Source organism: Hipposideros armiger, unplaced genomic scaffold, assembly GCF_001890085.2.
Source record: "Hipposideros armiger isolate ML-2016 unplaced genomic scaffold, ASM189008v1 scaffold_844, whole genome shotgun sequence".
NCBI lineage: Eukaryota > Metazoa > Chordata > Mammalia > Chiroptera > Hipposideridae > Hipposideros > Hipposideros armiger.
The window spans coordinates 237,016-261,537 of NW_017732194.1; the positions used below are offsets into that span (position 1 = coordinate 237,016).

Consider the following 24,522-nt stretch of genomic DNA (forward strand, 5'->3'; position numbering starts at 1 on the left):
ACAGTACTGTGGGCTGTAATCACTAGGCTGTGCATTAAATCTCCAGGACTTACTTGTCTACTGGTTACAACATCGATCCTTAAGCAACGAACGTCTCCCCAGTTAACTACCCCCAGGCCCTGGTAACCACCGTTCTACTGCTTTCACTAATTCAGCATTTTAAAATTCTACATGTAAGTGATAATGTACAGTATTTGCCTTTCTGTGTCTGACTTTTTTCAGTTATAATGCCTTCAAATTCCATTCAGGTTACAAAAGGCAAGATTTCCTTATTTCTCATGGCTGAATAATATTCTATTGTGTATATGGGGGGATGGGGAGGTGCTGTGTGTGTGTGTGTGTGTATATATACACACACACTTTATCCATTTCTGTATCCATTTATCTGTTGATGATCACTTAGATTGTTTCCATATCTTGGCTATCATGATGAATAATGCTGCAATGACTGCAGATGTGCACAGATCTCTTCAAACTACTGATTTCAAATTCTTCAAATATATATCTAGGAGTGGGATTCCTGGATCATATGGTAGTTCAGTTTTTAATTCTCTATCTGAGTAACCTTCATACTGTTCCGTTTAATGGATGCACCATTTTACATTCCCATCAATAATGTATAAGAGTTCCCTTTTCTCTACATCCTCACAAACATGTATCTCTTGTCTTTTTGATAAAATCTAGCAGGTGCAAAATGAAACCTCACTGTGGCTTTGATTTGCATTTTCCTGATGACTAGATATTGAGGAGCTTTTCATATAGCTATTGGCCATTTGTATGTCTTCTTTAGAAAACTGTCAATTCAGGTCCTTTGCCCATTTTTAATTGAGTTATTTGCTTTTTTGGTACTGAGTTCTATGAATTCTTTATATCTTAACTCCTTAGATATATTGTTTGCAAATATTTTCTCCCATTTTTTAGTTTGCTTTTTAAATTTATTATTTCTTTTGCTATGCAGAAGTTCTTTAGTTTAATGTCTCACTTGTATATTTTAGTTGCTGTTGTCTGTGCTTTTGGTGTCTTATCCAAGAAATCACTGCCAAGACTGATGACAAGGATCTTTTTCCCTGTTTTCTTCTTGGAGTTTTACAGTTTCAGGTCTTACATTTAAGTCTTTGATTCATTTCAAGTTAATTTTTGTGAATGCTGTAAGATCAGGATCAAGTTTCATTCTTTTGTATGTGGATTTCCAGTTTTTCCAACTCCCATTTATTGAAGAAACTATGTTTTCCCCATTGTGTATTCTTGGTGTCTTGTCAAAAATTAGCTGTCCATGTATGCGGAGGTTTCTATGGGCTCTCTATTCTTTTATACTGGTCTCTGTTTTTTTTGATGTACCATATTTGATTACTGTAGCTTTGTCATATAGCTTGAGACCAGGTAGTGTGAGGCCTCCTGCCTTGTTTCTTTTTCTTAGGATTGCTTTGGCTATGCAGGGTTTTTGTCATTCCAAACAAATTTTAGGATATTTTTTTCTGTTTTTGTGGAAAATGCTATGGAATATTGTTTTCCTTTTTTTTCTTTTTTCTTGCATTATTAGTATTTTTTATTAAAATTTGGGAATTTTGATAGGGATTGCATTCAATCTATAGACTACTGTGAGTAGTAAGGATGTTTTCATAATATTCTTCCAATCCAAGAACACGGGATATCTTTCCATTTATTTGTGTCTTTATCAGTGTCTTATAGTTTTCAATATATGGGTCTTATACCTATTTCGTGAAATTTATTCATTTCATTGTTTTCCATGCTATTGTAAATTAGATTGCTTTCTTAATTTCTCTTTGAGATGGGTTGTTGTTCGTGTATAGAAATGCAACTGATACATGTATGTGAATTTTGTATCCTGCAAATTTACTGAAATCATTTATTCTAACAGTTTTTTCAGTGGAGGCATTAGGGTTTTTATATATAAGATCATGTCATCTGCACACATAGATAATTTTACTTCTTCCTTTCCAATTTCTCTGCCTTTTATTTCTTTTTCTTGCCTAATTTCTCTGGTTAGGACTGCTAAAATTATGTTGAAGAGAGTGGGCATCTGTATCTTATTCCTGGTGTTAGAAGAAAGGATTTTAACTTTTCACCATTGAGCATATGTTAGCTGTGGATTTGTCATATATGGCCTTTATTATGCTGAGGAACATTACTTCTATACCAAAGTTTTTGAACAGTTTTATCATGAAAGAATTTTGTACTTTATCAAATGTTTTTTCTGCAATGAGATGATTATATCTTTTTCCTTCATTTTATTAACATGATATGTCATACTGATTGATTTGTGTTTGTCGAACCATCCTTGCATCCCTGGAATAAATCCCACTTGATTGTGGTATATGAACCTTTGGCTGTGCTGTTGAATTTGGTTTGCTAATATTTTATTGAGGAATTTTGCATCTATTGGGTCGTCGGGAAAGTCATGACATATTTTTCTGTTTTTCAGTGCTTCAGGGATATTGGTCTGTAATTTTCTTTTCTTGATCCTTGTGTGTCTTTGGTATCAAGGTAATGCTGACCTCATAAAATGAGTTGAAAGTTCTCTCTTCTTCAGGTTTTTGGAAGAGTTTGAGAAGGATTGGTATTAATTCTTCTTTAGTGTTTGGTAGAATTCACCAGAGAAACCATCTGGTCCTGGGGTTTTCTGTGCTGGGAGATTGATTACTGATTTACTCTTTTTACTAGTAATCTGTTAAGATTTTCTATATTTCATGATTCAGTCTTGGTAGGTGTTATATTTCTATGAATTTATTTCTTCTAGGTTATCTAAATTATTGGTATATAATTGTTCATAGTAGTTGCTCAGGAGCCTTGTATTTTTGTGGTATCAGTTGTAATGTCTCATCTTTCATGTATAACTTTTTTTCATTTTATTTCAGTCCTCATTCTTCTTGGTGAGTTTATTTAGCTAAATGTTTATCAATTTTTAAAATATTTTTGGAAAACCAGCTCTTAGTTTCTTTGATCTTTTCTATTGTTTTTTTCCTGGTCTCTATTTCATTTATTTCTGTGCTGATTTTTGTTATTTCCTTACTTCTGCTAACTTTGGGCTTCGTTTATCCATTTTCTTATTCCTTGGGTGTAATGTGAGGTTGTGTATTTGACATCTTTCTTGTTTCTTAACGTAAGTGGTTATCATTATAAACTCCTTCTTAAAACTGCTTTTCATGCATCCCATAGGTTTTGATACGTTGTGTTTCCATTTTACTTTGTTTCAAGATAATTCTTGATTTTCCTTTTGATTAATTTTGACCCATTGGTTGCTCAGGAGCGTGTTGTCTAATCCCCATATATTTGTGAATTTTCCAGCTTTCCTTCTGTCACTGATTTCTAGTTTTCATACTGTTGTTAGAAAAGATACTTGGTGTGATTTCAGTCTTCTTAAATTTGCTAAGACATATTTTGTGATCTATCATATAATCAAACCTGGAAAGTGTTCCATGTGCACTTGAAAAGAATATGTATTCTGCTGCTGTTGAATGGAACGGTCTGTATGTCTGTTAGGTCCATTTGATCTAAAATGTCATTCAGGTACATTATTTCCTTATTGATATTCTGTCTGGGTGTTCTGTCCATTGTTGAAAGTAGGATATTGAGTTCTACTATTATTGCATTGCTTTCTATTTCTCCCTTCAGATCTATTAATAATGGTTTAATATATTTAGATGCTTTGAAATTTGGTATATATGTTTACAATTGTTATATACTCCTGATGAATTAATCTCTTTATCATTATGTAATGACATGGTTTCTCTTTTGTTACAGTTTTTAAAGTCTATTTTGTCTGATATAATTAGAGCTACATTGCACTCTTTTGGTTCCCATTTGCATGGAATACCCTTTTTGTTCCCTTCACTTTCAGCCTGTGAATGTCCTTAAAGCTTGAGTCAGTGTTTTTTAGGCAGCATATAGTTGGGTTTTGTTTTTTTATTCATTCAGCTATACTATGTCTTTTAGTGGAAGAACTTAAACTATTTACATTTGGAGTAATTAATGATAGTTAAGAACTTACAGTTGCATTTAGTTAATTGCTTGGTGGTTGATTTGTTGTTCTGTAGTTCCTTATTCTCTGTCTGTGACTTGATGATTTTGTATAGTACTTTGCTTTGATTCTTTTAATCATTTGTGTATCTGTTATAGGTTTTGGCTCTGTGGTTAACCGTGTGACTTACATTATATATCTTATAGTTATAACCATCCCTTTCTCTCCTGGCCTGTAAGGTTTCTGCTGAGATCTGCTTGCAGCCTTACCAAGATTCCCTTTTATGTGATGAATATTGTTGTCTTTCTGCTTACAGAATTCTCTAGTTGTCTTTGATTTTTGAGAGCTTGATTATAATGTGTCTTGGTGAAGATCTCCTTTTCTTGAATCTCTTTGGGGATGTTTGAGTTTCATGTACCTGGATGGCCATATCTCTCCCCAGATTTGGGAAGTTTTCAGCTGTTATTGCTTTAAATAAGTTTTCTGTCCCTTTTCCCTTCTCTTCTCTTTCTCAGACCCCCACAATGTGGGTATGCCTTTTTCACTATGGTGCCCCACAGTTCACTTAGGCTTTCTTCACTCTTTTTCATTCTAATTTCTTTATTCTCCTCTGACTCAATACTATCCAGGTATCTGTCTTTAAGCTCACAGATTGTTTCCTCTGCCTGATTGATCCTGCTGTTGAAGCTACCTGTTGGATTTTTTTATTTCATTCATTGTATTCTTAAGCTCCAGAATTTCTGTTCTTTATTATGATTTTTATTTCTTTGCTAAACTTCTCATTTCTTTTAAGTTCATTGAGTTGTCCATCTGTGTTCTCTTGAATTTCACTAAGCTTCCTTAAAATAATTATTTTAAATTCTCTTTTCAATAACTTGCAAATCTCCATTTCTCTGGGGTCCTTTTTTTTTTTTAATTAGTATTCCTTTGGTGGTGTCATGTTTCCTTGCTTTTTTGTGGTTTTGATGTGTTTGCATTGATGTCTGAGCACTTGATGTTGCAGTCACCTTTCATAGCCTTTTTGGACTGGCTTCAGTGGGGAAAGACTGTCACCTGGAGGTTGCTGCAAGGATGCCAGCTGGGTGGGATGAAGTGTCTTTGGTATCGAGAAGGCACAGTAGTGTAGTCTGTACAGCTCCAGTGGCTGAAGTTGACATTGGCCATATTGCAAGGATTTTCTGTGGCCAAGACTTCGGGGGTGGAGGTCCTGTGTGTAGCAGAGGCAGGTAGGGCTACTGGGATCCTTGGAAGTGAAGGCTGTTGGGGTCTTTCTGTTCTTTTTTGCCCATGGGAGTAAGTTCTAGCTGAGGGAATCCTTCATGGCCCTGGCCTGGCATGCTGGTAGAGAGCTTTATTGGAGCCGGGGTCCCAGAATCGGGCGCATGCAGAACTACCACAGTGCCTGAGTCCTGGGGCACAGGTGCACCTGCTGTGGCTCTGGCACTGGCATCTGGGGGTGCACACGTGTGCAGATATCCCATGGAACTGGGACCTGGGTCTCAGAGCTCACTGTAGTGACTGGCCAGTGTGCAGGGACGCAGCAGTGGCATAGGCACTGAGATGACAAGGTGCAGTGGTGGGTTGGGGTCAGGGCCAGGGTGCAGTTGCAGCACAGCCTGAGGATAGTGGTCACAGTCTCATGTCTGGCCCCAGCGGGGCAGTCCCAGGTCAGCAGCAACATGAGCCCAGTTGTAGTCTGATAAAGCTGCATGGCAGGACCCGGGCAGATGGGCTAGGGCAGCGGCAGCACAGCCCAGCAATGATGGGTCTGAGTTGCCATCCAGGGACAGTGGGGGTTAGGCTCAGGGCAGTGGCAGCACCCCTGGCAGTGATGGTTCAGAGCTGCAATCTGGTTCCCAGTGAGCAGGGCTCAGGGCAGCAGACACTGTCCTGGTAATGGTGGGACATAGCCAGCATCTGGGGCCAGAAGTAGAGCACAGGGCACTGGCAGCTCTAACCCACATCAGTGACTTGGTTCCTTCCTAAGGGCAGGTTTCACTGTCACAACAGTGCCAGCCTCTGGGAGTAGATCCTGGGTGAGTGGGTGATCTGGGCAGCTCCCTCAGCTGGGATCAGCATTGGTGAAGTCTGTGGAAGACTGTAGCAAAAAGAGGCTCGCTGGGGTTCTCCTGTTCCCTTCCTGGTACCAAGCTGCTCCTGAGTGGGGGATGGGGTGACACAGGTCATATGCTTCCTATATTATTTATGCAGCCTTCCTCGATTTTTGAGCTCTGCAGGGTTGTTGCTACTGCTTCTTAGTCCAGAGCTTTCTCTGAGCCATTTTCTTCAGTTTGTACTTGTTTATTATTGGCGTGTTTTTCGTGTGAGAGATAAGCATTAGGGCCTCCTAGTCCACCATCTTGCTGATGTTACTCCTCAGAATATTTCTGTATAATTGATGGTGTCTGGAAGTTACAGAAGAATAAGAGAAACCATCTTTATGACTCTCTTTTGAGCCAAAACTTAGCTATTTTACCTGAGATCGTTTTGAAAAGTTCACATATATACGAGTATCACTGTAACGTCCTTTGCATGTATGTCCTTGGGTAATTATAACATAACTAATAGCTGAGTCACTGACTTTTCAAGTACAACTTTAAAACCTCATCATGCTTTAAATTCCATTGTAAATTTCCATGTGGAAACCTAAGTTGTTGAACGAGTGAAATCCCTATGAACTCCCAGATGGATTCAATTACCTTTATGAATACACTTTTTTTGTCTTGAAACGTTTTAGTCTTCAGAATCTACTCTGTTCATCTCTGAAAAACTGAGTCACACAGCTTCTAGGAATACAGTCATATGCCACTTCACAATGGGGATTCATTCTGTGAAATGCGTCATTAGGCGATTTCGTCCTTGTGCAAACATAGAGTGCACTTACACAAGCATAGATGGGATAGCCCACTCCTGTAACTGCATGTGCTGTGCTTTTATACGACTGGCAGCGCAGTAAGTTCATTTACACCAGGAGCACCACAAACATGCAAGTAACGTGTAGCACTGTGATGTTAGGACAGCTATGACATCACTAGGTGATAGGACTTGTTCAACTCCATTACAGTCTTATGGGACCAGCGTCATGTATGCAGTCTGTAACTGACCAAAATGTCATTGTTTCTCATAACTATATATCTTTTCTCTTACAACTTAATGGCAGTATAACTTTATGGTAGTTACTTTAAGGTCTATAAATCTGTTTCTATATATCAAATGAGAATAACCACACCTATTTCTTAGAGACATTATGAAGATGAAATGAATAATGTTGTGGAAGGCACCTTGCCCAGTGCTTAAAACACAGGAGGTATTTTATATCAGTTCCTGTCTCTCTACACCTCAATTTAATTGGTGCTCATATTGGTGAGTTGACTTTGAGTTAGCTTCTTCTACTGTTCTTTTCCCCTAACTTAAGAAACATAAGTGTTTCTTTCCTCTTAGAATTAATCTTTTAAACTCTAGGTTACATTTCATTCTAAATCTTTAGCTAGGAAATAAAAGAGATTTTCCTCTTTACATTGTCCCACAGCTGAATGAAATTAGCCTTATTGCAAATCAACAACTTTAACTTGAATTATTGCAATGTTTAGCACATTGAACTATCTATGTCATGGAGTGCGATACACATAATCATTCTCTTGCCACTTTGAACCCTTTAATGGAAAAAAAAATAGGAAATCATTTCTATTCCTAAATGTTTTTAATATATTTATTTGAGCTAAGGGTCAAACTTCATTAAGGACAGTTTTTAGAACCTATACCAAATTAATATGAACATAAAATTGGTGTTAATAGTACAAGATTCGAAGAAATATCACTAGAATGTACTTGGATTAGGCAGAGAGCCTTCATGAACACCTGAGAAGGGAGGATTATGTTGGCAAATAGAAGCAAAAAAGAGGAGAACGTGATATACTCGTGTATCTTATGAACACAGGTAGGAGATAGCCATTTATATGCATGAAATAGCCAGCAAAGTGTTTGACTTGAGTAGAAAGACAGGCAAAAGAAAAATAACTATATTCACTAAAAAGAATTGATGTTAGAAGCAAGAGGTTACTGGAATAACCAAGGAAATTAATGGTGAAGGCTTGGATTTATGTTTTAAAGAAGTCTATTTCAGAGGATGAGTTGAGCAATTTCCTGTGGGATACCCTCTTAGGGATTTTTTAAAGGTTTATGTTTATTTTTCCTGCCATGTCCAACCCAATTCTGGATGCTCACCTTTTCTCTACCTCATATTCCAGTGGAGAAGCACCACTTTGCGATCATACACATACATATGTAAATGCCTGCTCCGTGTGGGGATGGATATGTTTCTACCCACACTACTATTAATTACAGTATGAGTAATACAGTAAAATCCTTCCAGAATGGAATAGTATAAGATGAAGTATGTAGGATGGCATGAAGGATAAACTGGCATCTTCCCAGAGTCTCCAGTTAGGCCTTTATAATGCTGTTAAGCGTACTCTTATTCCAGGGTAACCACCACAAAACCATTCCAAAACCAAACGTGTTTTTCGTGTAACCTGCCTTTTGGATACCTCTACATTTGTGTCATTGATGAAATGTTAGAACTGAAGTTGAAACTGAGTGAAATGGGTTTCTTGAGAATGGGATAATACAAGAAAAGGATCAGAATGATCTTAGATGATAATAACTGTTATTGAATAAAGGCGTAAAGAAATGCCTTCAGAGCAAGGAGGCGTGTTCATAAACATAAGAGATGTGAACTTCAAAACAGCTAATGTTAGAAGGATGATTTTTTTTAACTCCATCAGGAATGCAAAGACATTAAAACTAAAGTTTTTAAAGTAGTATACAGTTGTCATAAACAATATATTTGTTTGCTTTTTGCAAAAACATTTTAATCAGTAAGGTAACAGACTTGTACTATTCATGTTCTTTTACCAACTTTTAAGGAAAGTTAGAATATCTTGTATTACCAATAGTAAAACAATTTATAATCATTGACAGTTTTTCAGAATTGAGTCCTGATACATATGAAAATTAATTTACTCTGTTTTTACTAGAGAAAGAAAATTATTGATTAAATAAAATAGTTTTCATCTATATAGTTTTTGTGTGTGAAAACTTAGCAGGACTGCAAACAAAATTAAGAAGAAAGCAATCAAAACTTGTTGAGCCGACTCAGAAAAGGTATCTCTTTCTATATATGATTTCTCATGCAGAAAATAAACTGCAATTTTTCACCTGAATATCACTGTTATGGTTTAGCTATATACGAGTATAGCTCACTCTAAGAAGGGTTAAAAACAATAGTTTCTCATTTTTAGTCTTTTCAGTCACTTAGAAACTAATCTGCTAATCTACTAATTTGATTTTTTTTTCCCCATAGAGTCTGCTCTTGTTTCAAGATTTAAACAAGTCAGGCTTTCTCAGAACACTGAATATACTGACAGTTCTGAACAAGCTTCTGCGTAGTTCCACTTTCCATTTATCAGAGGCTGGTGTGGGGACAGTTAGTTGTCCTTTGTCACCCTCTTCAGAATATTTGTAGAATAACTGACCTAGAGGGAAGCTGAAGAGAACTTGAGTTCTTGTCCCCATGAGCACTTTTGCTCCTGTCTTGCCCCCGCCCTGGCTGCTGCACATGTGTCTGAGAGGTGAACCTGTGATCGCCCTGTTGGCACCGTGCTGACCGCATACGATGAATTAAATGGACAGTGCAGGCTAATCACCACTTAGATCGCTGCTTCTATGAAACATTTTCAGTGCTTAAACAGGTGACTCATTAATGATCTTTTGTAACATAAACCTGATTTATAAGTGGGATCCTGTCTGAACATAATAATAATGTCTGGCTTTGCATGGAATGTACAATTTATAAAGCAATTTACTTGTATTGTCTCATTAAAACCTTACTTTAAACCTAGAAGATAGGTAGGGATTATCATTACCATTTTGTTCTTAAGAAAAAAACCAACCTTGTGACAGTTTAAGTCACTTCTCAAAAGCTAAAAGCACTCCATTTGGTTATCAGGCAGCCTGGATTCGAATCCCAGCTCTGGTAACCATTAACTGTGATGTTAGGCAAGTTCCTAATCTGTTTTCTCTGGGAAATGACTTCATATCTACTTTTCATGGTTTTTCAAGTACTCACTAAGTTGACCATATTGTTGTTTTATAAAAATCCGTAAATATGTGGCATAGATGTTACTCAGTAATCTCCAAACACACTGAATTCTCTGTAGACGGTATTTGAAATGATAGCCACAGGTTTTCACATAACACATAATGGGTTTTTTGTTTTTCTTCCTTGTTTCTCTTTTATTCTCTCTCTGTGCCTTGTAGAATTACAACTCAGGAAGCAGCCCAATTTTGAGCAAGGAGTATATATTTTGATTTAAAAGAAGCCCTTTAAATACTAATACTTTTTGTAAAGTGGCCAAAATATATTGAGAGCTATCTTTTGTCTGAATGATTTCAATGTGCTTCATTGTTTTAAACTTTAAGAATAATTGTACTTGTTATAGATTGTTCAGATTACACCAGTCCTTAGACATTCTCTAGAAATTGCCCTTTGTTTAATTCAGTCTTTGCATTCCTTTGAAATGATACCATTTTCTTCTCTACACCCTTGCTCCTGCCCTTCCCTCCCTTTGGTCACTGCCATACGTCACCTTCTGTAGCATTGTCATCACTGTGTTTTTCATCACGTAATACAAGTGGTTCTGCAGGACAGTCTATACATTAACTACTCATTTCTTCCTGGACTTCATATGTTCAATTCAGAAGGTGTTTTTGGTTGAACCATGGTGCCTGAACAGAGTGGTTTGGTGACACTTGAAGTTAGGATTCATTAAATGAAACATGTTATTGAACAGGTCAGGTACTTATGTCAGGCACCGTGGTCGGTCCTGGACTTAACGGAATCTGCTTTTCGGGAGCCCATCCTCTACTGGGGAGCCCGCCGGGCAAACCAGTAGCAATACTAAGGCAGAGACCAAGGAAAGCTGAAATATGAAAATGTCTTAACTAGGAGTTATAGTAAATTATAGTTACATGTTATTAAAGTTTCACTAACACTAGGTAAAGTGTAACAGAACCTTTAGTAAAAATGCAATAACTATTATTTGACTGAAACAAATGACATTAAATTCTCCCTAACTGGCTCTCGATTTTCTTTTCTATTCCCAGGAAACTTGACCCTCTCTCACCTACAGTGGTTTGAAAATGTTACCTTCCCAAGTGCTGGGCACCCCAGTCTCCTCACAAGCTGTTTCTTGTCCTCTGTTAATTCCTGGCATTCGCTTTCTTCCAGCAGCACCCCCTTTAACTCGTTCCTCACTTAAAAGAGACCTGCCAGGCTCTTTCAGAATGAAAACCAGGACTGGTACTTCTTTCTCCTTAAAGTCCAGCTCTGATTTCTCCACAGTTACGAAAGGTTTTTCTTACCCAGGAAATACAAACTCACCTGACTTGCACTGTCTGCATCACCACACTCTTGCACGAAGGTATTCCTCCTCCCACCTGCTGGGAGCTTGGCACTTCTCAGGCAGTTTGCTGGTTTAAAAAGAAAACCTTGTTTTTAAACAAACAGCTTTGTTCCTCTCTTCTAAATGCTTTGAAACCAATTTAACTTCATTTGAATATTTACACAGTAGCTGCTTACCATCACAACTGCTGTGCCCTTTGTTCTCCCCTCCTCGTGGTCCCCATTCTTAGCTTTCAAGCCTGTCAAAGCCCATTTTATATTCATGTGGTTAATTTACACACACATTCAAGTTCTACTTTTTCATTTAGCGCTCCTTAGGTGTGCTGACCAGTCAACCAGTTGTACTCAGATTTCCTCTGCTGTTTTTGCTGTGGATTGAGGTCTTGGTCATCATTGTGTCTCTATTTCCATATTCTCTAAGGAATCAGTTGACTAAATACTAGCTGATCTAAGTTTCCTCTGGTTTTAGACTTAATGATTCTGTTCCTGTTCAAAAATTTCATCAAGAATTTGTCTTGATAGGTTTAATTAATGTAACATCAAAATAAATGTTTCCGAACAGGTATGCAGTTTCCTGATCTCTTCCAATCTTAAGAATATTAACAAATCTTTGAGGTGTTAAGAAAATTATATTAGTTTTAAAATACTGTAATGAACAAAAGGTAGGGTCACGGGCTTAGTATAGTCATCGTTGCCCTCCAGGAGATGTTTACAAGTTGTACATCTCATAGTTTCCTTAAAAAATGGGGTGGAATGTTTAAGCTTGAAGTTCATCGTGTTTGGGTTAAGAAAGTCGCTTTGCTGTTTTCCTAGTTGTTGTGTCTTTATACAGCCAATTCGCTCTTCCTGGGGGTGGGAGTTGAGTCTCAGGTCCTGATAAGAGGAGCTAAGGCTGCCCGCCCCTCAGTGCTCTTGAGAACAGTGACACGCACTGCTTCTGTCAGGTGGATATACTACTGTACGTGACAGCCCGGAACCCGTCCATAACACAGGAACCCGTCCATGTCATCCGTCCTGCCAGCTAGTGGCCAAACACTGCCTGTTTTACATTTAGACATGCTAAGCTTCAGGCTGTGACTTAACTAAACAAAACAGATATTTTTTTCTACCTTTCAGACTCATCAAAATTAGGCTTACAAACCTTAAAACAAGTTCTTTATTCTCTATACCTCCAACTATCGGTCACTTGACAAATTGGAATTATTCTGAACTTTCACTTTTAAAAATTGTACATTTTTAATTATCCTAAATGAATCTTAGCCTTTTAGTCAAGGCCAGTCAAATGGGTAAACATCTGCTTATAAGGCTTAAGCAAACACCCTTTTAAAATCATAACTACTTTATTTTCTTTCTGATAGAGACAGTACGCAGTACATGCCACATCCTGAAAGGGCAGCTACACTTGATTCTGCAGTTTGATTATGGAAGCAAGGCTTTTGGACATCTTGTTCTCCATGAGATTTTTGTTTTTTTAAGCTATCTAATCCCCGAAAAGGATATTGTGTTAGAAGTTGACTTACAGCTGAGACAGCCTTTAGGAATGAATAAAGGAGTAGAAGAACTGTACATTTAAGGGAATAAAACTGTGATTGCAAACTGTCCTGCAAGTTTTTTCTCGTGTGTCACGTTCTGTTGCAGCATCGAGTTTGGGCCAATTGCCAGTGCTATTTCCTCATCAGGCCCAAGGAAAAGGAGTATTTTCCGCAAACTAGGCTTTATCAACATTTGATTCTTCTCTGCATTTTAACTTTGAATTTTTTTCCCATTAAACCTACAGCTTTTATTTAAATGAAGGCTGTTGTAGGGATATCTTTTCTTGCTCTTATATTGTCAGCTATCTAAATAACAGAAAATCATTAATGTTCTTCAAGAAGTTAAACAACATTGTGACGAAAGGAATTCATTGGTAAAGAATTATTTTAAATGCATTTCTTAAACGGAATTTAAAGATGCACATTGTTTATTGAAAAATATATCAAATTACAAAATATGTGTTATAACTGAGTAGAAAAAAATTTATTTAGATTTGTAAACCCATTTAAGAAGTAATTTGGCTTTAAGGTTTCCTTGTTAGGTGGTTATTTATTTTTTTTATGCGAAACCTTGAAAATAAATCTTTGCCTATGTACCCAAGAAAACTAATAAAAGGGAATGTCTAACAAGAATAAGCATTGTACCTACAATAAACTTAATAAGCTGTTTTTTAACTCTTCATATCCATTTTATATAATTTTTTGCTGGAATCTGATCAGTGATAACAGCATTTCTTGAAGTAAACTCTTATTCCAAATTGTTCCTCTTTTTTCCCCCAGATAATGGATTCATACCCGATTCGCTTCTTGAAGATGTGATGAAAGCCTTGGACCTTGTTTCAGATCCTGAATAGTAAGTACATAGGAAGAGCTATTTAACCAACTCAAAAATTCCATTGAATTTAAAACATTATACACGTTTGCCTTTTTAAAAAATCTAACCCTGCATATACAAAGCCTAGCACTTTATATAAAGCCAAGACTTGAGGAAGACATGCGACCACTCAGTGTTATCACAGAAGTTTGACATTCTTTTAAATGGGCTTCCTCTCCCACTCTGCACTTACTGTCCTGATTTTTAAAGTGCTAAAAAAAGAAAAAAAAATGTTTTTTTTTTCAGTAAACTGAATATTTTTTCTCACTGTGAGAAAAATTTTTTACATTTTGTACCTACCTATCTTTAGTAGCATCAGTGAAAGTGGTGAGAGGTCTGTATAACCTTTGTATTGCTAGTAGTCCTGCTTAAATAAGCTGCAGGCCTATGACTTTGTCTTAAAAACATTTGATCAAAGACATTGAACATTTCTCAGTGACCCGGAATATCACAGACTATAGTTTTTCATTATTGAAAGAATTAAAGTATTGCCTAACATTAATATTGCATCATTGTCTTCCGCCTCACTGTTCTGTTCTGTACATTGTTACATTTATAACTTCTTCCAAAAACTTGAGATCTTTTCAGGCATGAGAAAATCTCTCTTGTTAAGTGGCTACATCTATTGATCAAATATGGAAGGAAACCTCACCTTTGATTTACAATAACTTTTGCTTCTTCTGCATAATTTTATTTTCCTTCTGAAAGTTTTTCTGATAATGAATAAACTTTACCTTACAAAACATTTTAAGGATTCAGCAAAAGCAACATAAAATATATTGATACAGTTTTTAGAACTTCTGTTTTTAAATAGTTCAGTGTGTTTTCTTTGAAACTATGAAAACATATAAAAATATTTAGAAACTAATCACATCTGAATTAATATACCTGAGTCGTACTACCTAGAGCTGTGACGTTATCTGTTCTTTACAGTTAGATGTAATTGTTGTTTCTAACTTAAAGAGAAAAAATTCAGAGAGAGTTGAACTAGTCAATAAATGGTAGAATGGTAATTACCGTATTTCTTCTAAACTGATTTCGAGTGAAGACCATCTTGTTTTCATTACTCTCATTTGCAAAAGAGAATTGAACTCAGCTAATTTTGCTTACTGACAATTCTTAAGACAGGAAGGAGGAGAAAGGGAAAGTTTTGGGGTTTTGTTTTGTTTTGTTTTTTCAAATTCCTAGATAGCTATACATCATCTACTTAATTTTCTTTGCTTCATCAGAAAACATACCTTTAATTATAAAGTTAGTACAATTGAGTTAAATTGTTTTTCTAGAAATAGCTGAAAGGTTAGACTCACTCTGTACTTTGGTCTAGTCACATTTATAATGTGATGGCCCATAAATTAACAGGGTTAATGAATTAGATGTGTTAAATATAATATGACCTTGCCTTCATTTGTTTCATGTCATAACCTGGCTTTACTCAGACCTATTAAAATGTCATATCCTTTGTATGTTTAATAATGGATACTGAACTTGGCATTTACAGTTTGGGTAATAACATGGTGAATGAAAATTTTCTTTTCAGAAAGTTTTCATCTTTAAAACTCTTCAAACTGCAGTCTACTTTTCTCAGCCTTCTTTGTAGTCATAGATAGCACCTTTCACCAGCCTTGGCTACACCCAGATGGTAAGGGCCATGCAAAGCACTGTTCACTTTCGGCTGCTACTGGAACAATAAAGTACATACCACTTGCTATAATTCACTATACTTTAGCTCTTTGAGAATTATCTCACCTCTTTAACCTTCGAGTTCCATTGTCTAAGAATTTTAAGCCCTCCATTTGGTTCTTGAAAGTAAGTTTTTAGGAGATGTTTTTGATTATCTGATATACCACTGCCTTTCAACTCTGTTTCTTTTTCTCCTTCAGCTTAAAATAAACACTTTTTTAAGTTAAATGCCTCATCTGATTGTTAAATTTAGGCATACCTATGAAGCAAAGAGAGTTTGCCTTTGGGAGATTATAAGCCTGCGTTTATAAGCCTAGGTTTTTAAATTACTTTACCTAATAAGGAACAATATTCCAAAGTCATCGTCATAATTTAAATTCTAAATAGTAACAGATTACTCTGGTTTAAAAATAACCCAGTTTTGGCAAATTAGATGTCATTCCTGTGTATTTGTCATTAAGAGGCTAAAAAGAACAGCTCTTAGGATTTTTGGCAGTCAGAGTGTTATAGTACCAGTAATTTAGTCATGAAAGAAGAAAAATAAGCTTTTTTTTCCTTTTGTATCCACTACTTTTTTTTTTCTCCCCACAGTATAAATCTCATGAAGAATAAATTAGATCCAGAAGGATTAGGAATCATATTATTGGGTCCATTTCTTCAAGAATTTTTTCCTGACCAGGTAACATAGTTGAAGAAATATATTTGTTGTTTTGTTCTGTGGGGATGACCATCTGTGATTGTTTCAGCATTTTTTTCCTACTCATTAAAAATGTTCTAACATGCAGGTATGAGACTAAAAAAGCAGTATTACCATGTAGATACTTTGCCATAGAGAGAGGATAGAAAGATATGTGAGTTCCAATCCAGTGCTACAGAATTCCAGGGGAGAGGAATGGTGGAAGGCAGTGTCTACACCGATATACACATGTAATGACCCTGTTTCTCTAAAGGAAGGATAGAATTCAGAAGTATGGGGAGTCAAAAAAGAAAGGTTCTGTTTATCCACTCCCACGCCCATTTCCTTCTCTCAGCTAACTAGTGTTAATAGATTGGTATGTGTCGTTTTAGAACTTTCCAATACTAGAGAGAAGGTAAAGGAGCCTGCATGTGGGGAGAGCTTCTACTAGTGAACCTGAGTTCCAGGAGAGTTTTAGTTGAGTACAAGAAGGACCTGTGAGCGGAGCTGTGCTGCTTCATGTTGGCACGTCTCCCATGGGGCTTTGATTGGAGCTCAGTTAAGAAGAGTCGGTGCTAGTGTCAGTCCTCTTGAGTTAACGTCTACGTCACTGGCAAGCCAGTTCTATAGCCTACACCTACCTGCCTTTTCTTTTGTGTTTCTTCTCTAAGTGGAAGATTTACCATAAACCAAATTATTTACATATAGCGTGATCATTTCATCAGATATCAGCATAGTTTAAAGTTCATTGTTTTAATAGAAATGCTAATGTATTTTCCACCCCTGTTATGAGATGTGTTGTCTAGCAGAAAAATTTGTAACAAAATGATAGAGGGGAAAATGTCAAGATAAAATTCTTAATTTGATGTCTCAGATTTAAATTATCTTTTACAGAGTAGACAATATTATTAACATTTAACCTTGGGAATTAAAAAAAGAAAAAGGACCCATATTTTCTAAACCAGTATCCATCTGTTATGGTTACTGTGAGTAAAGAAAACGAGTGAGGGAAATTTCTAAAAGTAATTAAGACTATCACAATATAGCTATTAGACTTTTTAAATCTTTGGTGAATGCTTCAGAAATATCTTTTTTTTTTTTTGACATTATTAGCAAGACTTGTGGATTGTGATGTCCTGTTTGGTCACACTTTCCAACTTCCCAGGGTTTTTTGAAAAGTTCTTTAATAAATGTTTAATAAATTTTAGCATTTTAAACGTTTTTTGAGAAAACAATATTAATTTTACTTTTAATTTATTTCAAGGATGCTGTCAGAACGTGTTATAGAAATATTGATTTCTTAGTTATTACTATAAGGAAATAAAAAGATATTTGTTTTTAATTTAATTTTGGGAAGATTTTAAAAAATGGCTGGGAAATGTAAACAAAGTGAGCTAGGTACCAACTGTTTTGGAAATATATATCTTATGTTTAGTTAATTCCATGATGCTGCTTACAGTTATTCCAAGAACTTATTACTTCAAGAAATTATTTAATTTTAGTATTTCTTGAGGTGATTAAAGAGAATTCTAGTCCCCTTTTTTACAGATGACAGACTCTTCCATTGCGTTATTCTGTTTGTTCTGTCCAAGTTCGTCTCTTACTCTTGCTCATTTCCTGCTATTCTTCTGAACAAACTGCATCTGACTGATCTCATTGCCCCTTTGTACTTCATGCGCTGTCCTCAGCCAAAGCACGTGATCCTGCTCTTAGTTCCCTTTAGAGCCATGGGTTCTCAAAATGCAGTCTCCAAGAATTTGTTAGACATGCAGATTCTCAGGTCCTCCCCAGACCTAAGAAATCGGAAGCTTTGTGGGTGGGGCCCAGCAGTTGGTTTGAACAAGCCCTGCAGGGACTCTGGTGGTGCCCAGATTTGAGACCCACTTAGAGAAGGACCTGTCCCATTCTCACCCTGTAAGCTCAGACCTCTCTGACTATAGCTGACACCACTGATGTCCTCTTTCTCTGTGGTCACAAAGTATAAAATGACTCTCACTCATTTTGGCCATTATTCATATACTGCTTGGTACCTAACAGACCAATATAGTGACACTCAGTATACACTTAATCAACCAGGAGTACATTAGGTAAAGTGACAAAACTTCAATCAGAAGGACAACCAGGAAAATACTTAACTTTAGTAATCTACAAATGCTTCAAATAGGTGCTATGGAAGAGCATTTCTTTGCTATAAGGCAGAGGGGGATAACAAAACAAAACAAAAAACCGGAATATTCATAAGCATTTCAAGGCAATTTGTTTATAATAAGAATAGCAGAAGCAGCTACTATGTGTTACATATGTACTAATGTGTCTTATAAATTAGGTACTATTTTTCCCCCATTTTGGCAATGAGGAAACTGAGAAATAGAGAATTTGAGAAACTGCTTATGGCCATACAGCTAGTAAGTGTCTGATTCAAGAGTCCAGCATAGGTCACCGAACCCCCGAGACTAAGCACTTTCCGACTGTTACACAATCTTTTGATATTTCAGTATTTGGTAATGACTGGAACTAGAGAATATAAATTGTATTCAATTATAGTAAATCTTTATGTTGTAAGTTAAAGTACGTTACCTCTGAAATCAACAGCAAAGTTATCTGACTCATGTATGTAATTAAGGAAATGACCAAATAAATTATTGATTTCTCTATTTTTTGGGAAGCATTTTGAGTAGGATACCAAAAAAAAAAAATCATGACAACTTGGATTTTAGTTGGGAATACAAGAATGAAAAGTTTAAAAAGTTAAAAATTTAAACAATCTTTCAAAATAACTGAAGAGATGATACAAAGTAGCATATGATTTGTTCCCAAATTAATTTCTGAGACAATTATTATTATAAAGGTCCCAAGTCATAAAGAACCCAACTAGTGTGTTCAAGAGAAACTTTACAGGTTTGAACCAGGTCTTGAAAATAAGAGGGAGAGAGAAAGGCATTTGAGAGAGGAGTAAAAACAGCCATGAATGTGCAAAGAGCGCACAACAAAAGGTCTTTTCATGGCAAAATAAGTAATATGCTTGGCTAAGGATTCAGAAAGGTGAGTAGTTACAGATAAGACTGAAAAGGTAGATTGGGGCCTGTGTTTTAGGATTCTTGGTTGCAAGTCACAGAGCCCCAGCCTGAACTGACTTAAGTGGGCTGGAAAGCTATGCATTGGGAGGAGTAGCTCAGGGTTTGCAGCAGCAGGTAGCAGCAGCAGCTCCAGGATCCTCCAAGACTGGCGCAGTCTCCCCATCGCCTGCGCTTCCTCTCTCCACAGTAGCTACATCTTCTCAGCCTGTCTTTCTCTAGGAACCTGAAGCTACCCACATTTGCCAGCCGCTCTCTTCCCTTAGTTTCATTTGGAAAAAAAAAAATCTAAGGAGGGACTCAGGCCCAGCCAAATTGTATTCCCATCCTTGTATCCATTGGAAGACAGCCACAGGCCCTGAGGGAACTCAGCGGGGCCGGACCGTTAACGGCCTTGAGTGCTAGGTTAGGACAGTTGAACCTGATCTTTAGCCAACTGAGAACCAAGGTTAAGACAGTGGGAATAACATGATCAGTTTTTCTGAAAGTTTAGTATACTGATTTATATGATATCCTTTCTTCATTGAATGTTATTAAAATCTAAGCACTGATTGTTTTTAGAGAACAAGGTTCTAAAACACATAAAGTTACAGTAATACATACACAAGGGTAAAAACATAAAATACAGTAGTGCAGAAGACCTTCTAAGAAAAGTCAACACTTCCCCACTTTCCAGCCTCTTCCCCAGAAGCAACTATTTCAGGCTTTTAGATTTTCAGGTAGTTAACTGCATAAATCTAAGTTTCTTGTTTTATCAAATGATTCCCCCATCAAAAGATGAAGATTGAACAAACTTACATTTACTTTCGATTGCTAATTAGCAATTGCCTGATGATATAGAGATATACTTTAAAGTGTTAATAGTACTTTCTATATCATAGGGCTCCAGTGGTCCAGAGTCTTTCACTGTCTACCACTACAACGGACTGAAGCAGTCAAACTATAATGAAAAGGTATGGTAACTCATTCACATCGCAATGTATCTTCACCTGGGTTGATAAAATATGTGAATATGTAACAATGTTTGATTCCCACAAAATTACTACCTAAGGAGATTATTCCAGGAGTCTCTTTACTATTACAGTGTATTTTAGAAGTGGTCATATTTTTATTTAACCAGTCTCTAATACTCGGTGAGATCTTTGTTGGGGTTTTGGAGCAATAGTTGCACTGTGACAAAATAGCTACATCTACATACATGGTGCTACCCTTGGCTGTGTAGATATTACTAAATCAACACTGTTGTTCTGTCCGGTGAAAGTTACTGATCCATTCAAGTGAAGAAAGGGGTAATAGATTTTTGACTGAGAAAAACATTTTGAAGGATTTAAATTAATAGCCATAATAGCGAGCATTTACCTGGAATTGTATGAGGTACTGTGTTTTATCTGAAGTTTTCGCTCCACCTTATGAAGTGAGTATGGTCTGTCTACCTGCGTTTTACAGAAGAGGAAACTGAAGCACAGAGAGGTAAGCAACTTGCTAAGTGTCGAGCAGCCGGGAAAGGGCAGAGCTGGGGCTGAAACTTAGGTCGTCCGCCTCGAAGCCTGCACGCTTACCCACTGTGCTCTGCTGCTTCCCCTCGAGAGTGATTCACTTCCACTGTACTCACCTTGTTTAGTTCAAGAGTTGGTCTCACTGATTCACCCTTTTTGATCAACTGTTAGCTTTGTCGATACAAACAGTATAGCTATTATGTTTGCATTTATTCAAGTAACAGTCACAATAGATAGGCCCTTATTCTTTCCAATATTAGCTACATCATATCCTTCTCACTTAAAATAACTATGCTGATTTCACAATTATCTAAATTGAGGATGGCTACAGAAAATAGATCAATATGTACACTAAATACATAATTTTAGTTAGAACAAATAAACATGAAAATAAGTTTGTCTAATAGAACATAAATTAGAAGTATTGTTAAATTAGATCTAAAGGTCTTTTCACGTGACGATTATTGATATTGACAATTAGTGTTTTTGCTATCTATAAGACAACTTGGGTGCTATCTCCTAATATATGTTAATGAGAGCATCTAGATTTTGAAATGTTACATAGCCTAGTAATAGGAGGTACTTCACAGTCACTAATTATCCACCTACACACCCGCTACGAGGTAGGTCAAATAGTATGCATATTTTACAGACTAGGATGTGATACAGGGAGATTAGTAAGTGACTCACCCAGGGTTACACAGGAAGTCACTGGCAGAGCAGGGACTGGAACTTTGTCCCTGATTCCCACTCCTGTCCTTGGTCTGCTTGGCTACACTACTGTATAAAGTAAGTTTTCAAATCATGCTCGTGACAAGGTCTGACCTACCAACATAAAGATCAGAAACCAAAGATGAAATTTAATGTGACAATAGTATGTAAGAACTGTAAAGCAAAGCACGTATGCCCTTAAGCTGCAGACGTGTAATGTTAGGCAGTTACTCGGGAGTGGAAATACGGTAGTCCGCCACCTGAGGTACTGTTAAAATATCAGGGAACAGACAAAAGGAGAATGCCGGCGCGGTGAGAGGCAGCATGACCCAGCAGGCTCAGGCCACGGAGCCGGGTCACAGTGCTGTGCCCGCACAGGACCTCCCGGGCGCCTTGTGGGATGGTAGGTCCTGTCTTACCCGCTAATTATTGCATCCCGAGTTATATTCTTTGTGGACAATTTTTCAGAAAAGGAAGTTTTACTTGGAGTTGAAAATCAGCATGAGTTGTAGTTTTTAATAGTAAATTCATTTCATCAAAACTAGAAACTAATGATTAACCAAAGATGAAAATATTGTATTTCACTTTAAAATATTTCGAGCTTCCTTAACAAAAGAGGTAGATTCATAAAATCAAATCATCTGACTTAATATACTCTATTCCTATATTTAATGTGTTTTTACGGGAACTCCTGTTTAAGGCTAATAAAGTTGTTTCAGCTCCTTAGTCAAATAGTTTATGGCTTTTATATTTGAAAAACATAGTTTTACACATAAATACATGTGATTGTAATTAAGTATACATACTTTGGAAGAAGGCTGTCTAGATCTGTTCCTTTTAAATTATACAATGGGAATTTCTCTTGGGACAAAAAGAAAGACTAAATGGCTAATGTGTATAGTGCATCCTTATAATGAGTTAGCATTTGGTTTAAGTTACTTCATAGATACTTCTAAAAGATTTGTATTGTAAATTAATAATAGTTTTTCTAACACCCACCTGCCAGTTTATATTAGATATTATCACTGCCCCTGCATATAAAGCACCTGGTTAATTTTACGTATCAGCCTTTTTATTTGATTTTTGTTTCAGTCCTGACATCCTTTTTAATTTTTTCTCCATGATTTTTCCTGCAGTACATTCTTGAACAGCATTTCCGAAGTAGTTAATACAACACATAGCAAATTTCAAACATCCAGATTGCTTTCAGCTCTGGAAACTCAGTGCTTAAATTGAAATGAGAAAATTAAGTCCTCAGAATATATAGAGCTTTTCATTTCGTGAGGCAGCATGACTGTCTGAGGGCCTCAGTATTAAAAAACAGTAGGAACTATATAAATTATATAATTTCTTCTAAGTGGTATATGTCATTTGAAGAGTGATTTTCTTTTTTGTCTTTTGTGAGAAAGAAACTGGGGATTTTTTGCTGTTCTTTTTAAATCATGAACTTAAAATCTAAAAATCAACTGGTCACCTAGCCATTAAAATGTGTCACCATCTTCTTTCCAAATTTATTTTCACAATCAGTAAGCAGATATTCTCGCTCATAATTTCTATCATAGTAAAGTTCCATATGAAACAATATCCAATGCCTCATTTGCTAGCCTACGAAAATGTTTGTATCCCTCAAAAATGTACTGAGTATGTTAATTGACCTTGGTGGCTTTATTTTGTTTAACAGGTAATGTATGTGGAAGGGACTGCCGTTATTATGGGTTTTGAAGATCCCATGCTACAAACAGATGACACCCCTATTAAACGCTGTCTCCAAACCAAATGGCCATACATCGAATTACTCTGGACCACAGATCGCTCTCCTTCACTAAATTGATTTGCATAAGTATTTATAAGGAAGATTGTAATAGCAGATATTGAAAAAGGGATGCAAGAGGCAATTGGCTATACACTGGTATCACTGCTTAATTGTAAATAACATAAGAACACATTTTCAGTGTTTAAGATATGTTTAAATTATTTATGTTAAAGGTACCCTATTTTAACTCTGTGTGAAATTTACTAGCAAAATTAAGCTTCAATCAATCAAAGTTCACCACTTACTGCAGTCAAATAATTGGTCATTTATCAAATTATAAACATCATAATACTATAGCACTTGTATTCTGAGTATCAAATTTACTACTTATAAACTTCTACTTTGGGGTTTATTTCATTCAGGCATATTTTATTGTTTAAATGATTCTGGCTTGCAGTATATCAGCCTCCACATTGAAATGCAGAAGAGTTCATTTTTATTTTTCTAAAATCTGTTTTTCATTAGAAATATTGATAAATAACACATTATCAACTTGGATTGTTTTGACAATTGGCTTAGCTCAGGCATGTTTATAAAAAGAAACTACAAAGGAACATTACCATTTATTCAGTGGTAGAGGATGTGTTTTAAAAAAATGATAGGAAAGAGAATGTTTGATAGTTTTAACACTTAACTTTCACTGTATTGCCAAATACACTCTTCTAAATTTGTCCCGACAGCCCTGTAAGCCAGCTTTCTTGTAAATTTATAAATATGATAAATGCATGGAAACATCTGTTATTACATTAGTATATTGCATTATTTATTACAATCCTAGTGGATGGCCTAAATAAATACTTTTTTTTTCTTTAAATGTACCGTGCATTTTTTTATTTTTTTTTTACAATAGTGGCTCAGAATAAGCACATTGTTTTAAACATTTCTGCCCAGTAACCCTGAGAACACAACACAGGAAAACTGTCTAATGGATTCATACACCACCTTAAAAAGGAGACCAAACAAACCTTACCCACAAGCTCTGTACCTCACTCACACAGCCAGAAGCACTGGACCCTGGGTGGCAGCTGTGTGGCCCAGTGGACAAAGGCACAGAAGCCCCAGCCTCATGGTTTTCGTACTTTCTTCTGATAGGTCTGTGGCCCAGCACTGTGCCTCACTTTACAGGCAGACAATTATTGAGCGCCTCTTAGGAATTTCACAACTGAACTTCCTTCACAGTATAGTTGAATGTGTATTTCCTCTGTGAATCTGTCTGGCTATTATT

General features: G+C 36.4%; 1 protein-coding gene across 1 annotated transcript in view; it reads left to right on the plus strand.

The window, feature by feature from the left end:
* The window catches only part of LOC109374602 (ubiquitin carboxyl-terminal hydrolase FAM188A-like), a 100,443-nt gene extending 76,332 nt beyond the window's left edge, over positions 1–24,111 (plus strand). The window contains exons 12-17 of the mRNA XM_019629341.1: positions 6,717–6,931; positions 7,257–7,342; positions 13,754–13,826; positions 16,119–16,206; positions 20,159–20,230; positions 23,166–24,111. Of these exons, the coding sequence (XP_019484886.1) occupies positions 6,717–6,931; positions 7,257–7,342; positions 13,754–13,826; positions 16,119–16,206; positions 20,159–20,230; positions 23,166–23,315 (684 nt within the window). The 3' untranslated portion in view covers positions 23,316–24,111. The remainder of the gene's footprint in view (positions 1–6,716; positions 6,932–7,256; positions 7,343–13,753; positions 13,827–16,118; positions 16,207–20,158; positions 20,231–23,165) is intronic.
* The last annotated feature ends 411 nt before the right edge of the window (positions 24,112–24,522 follow it).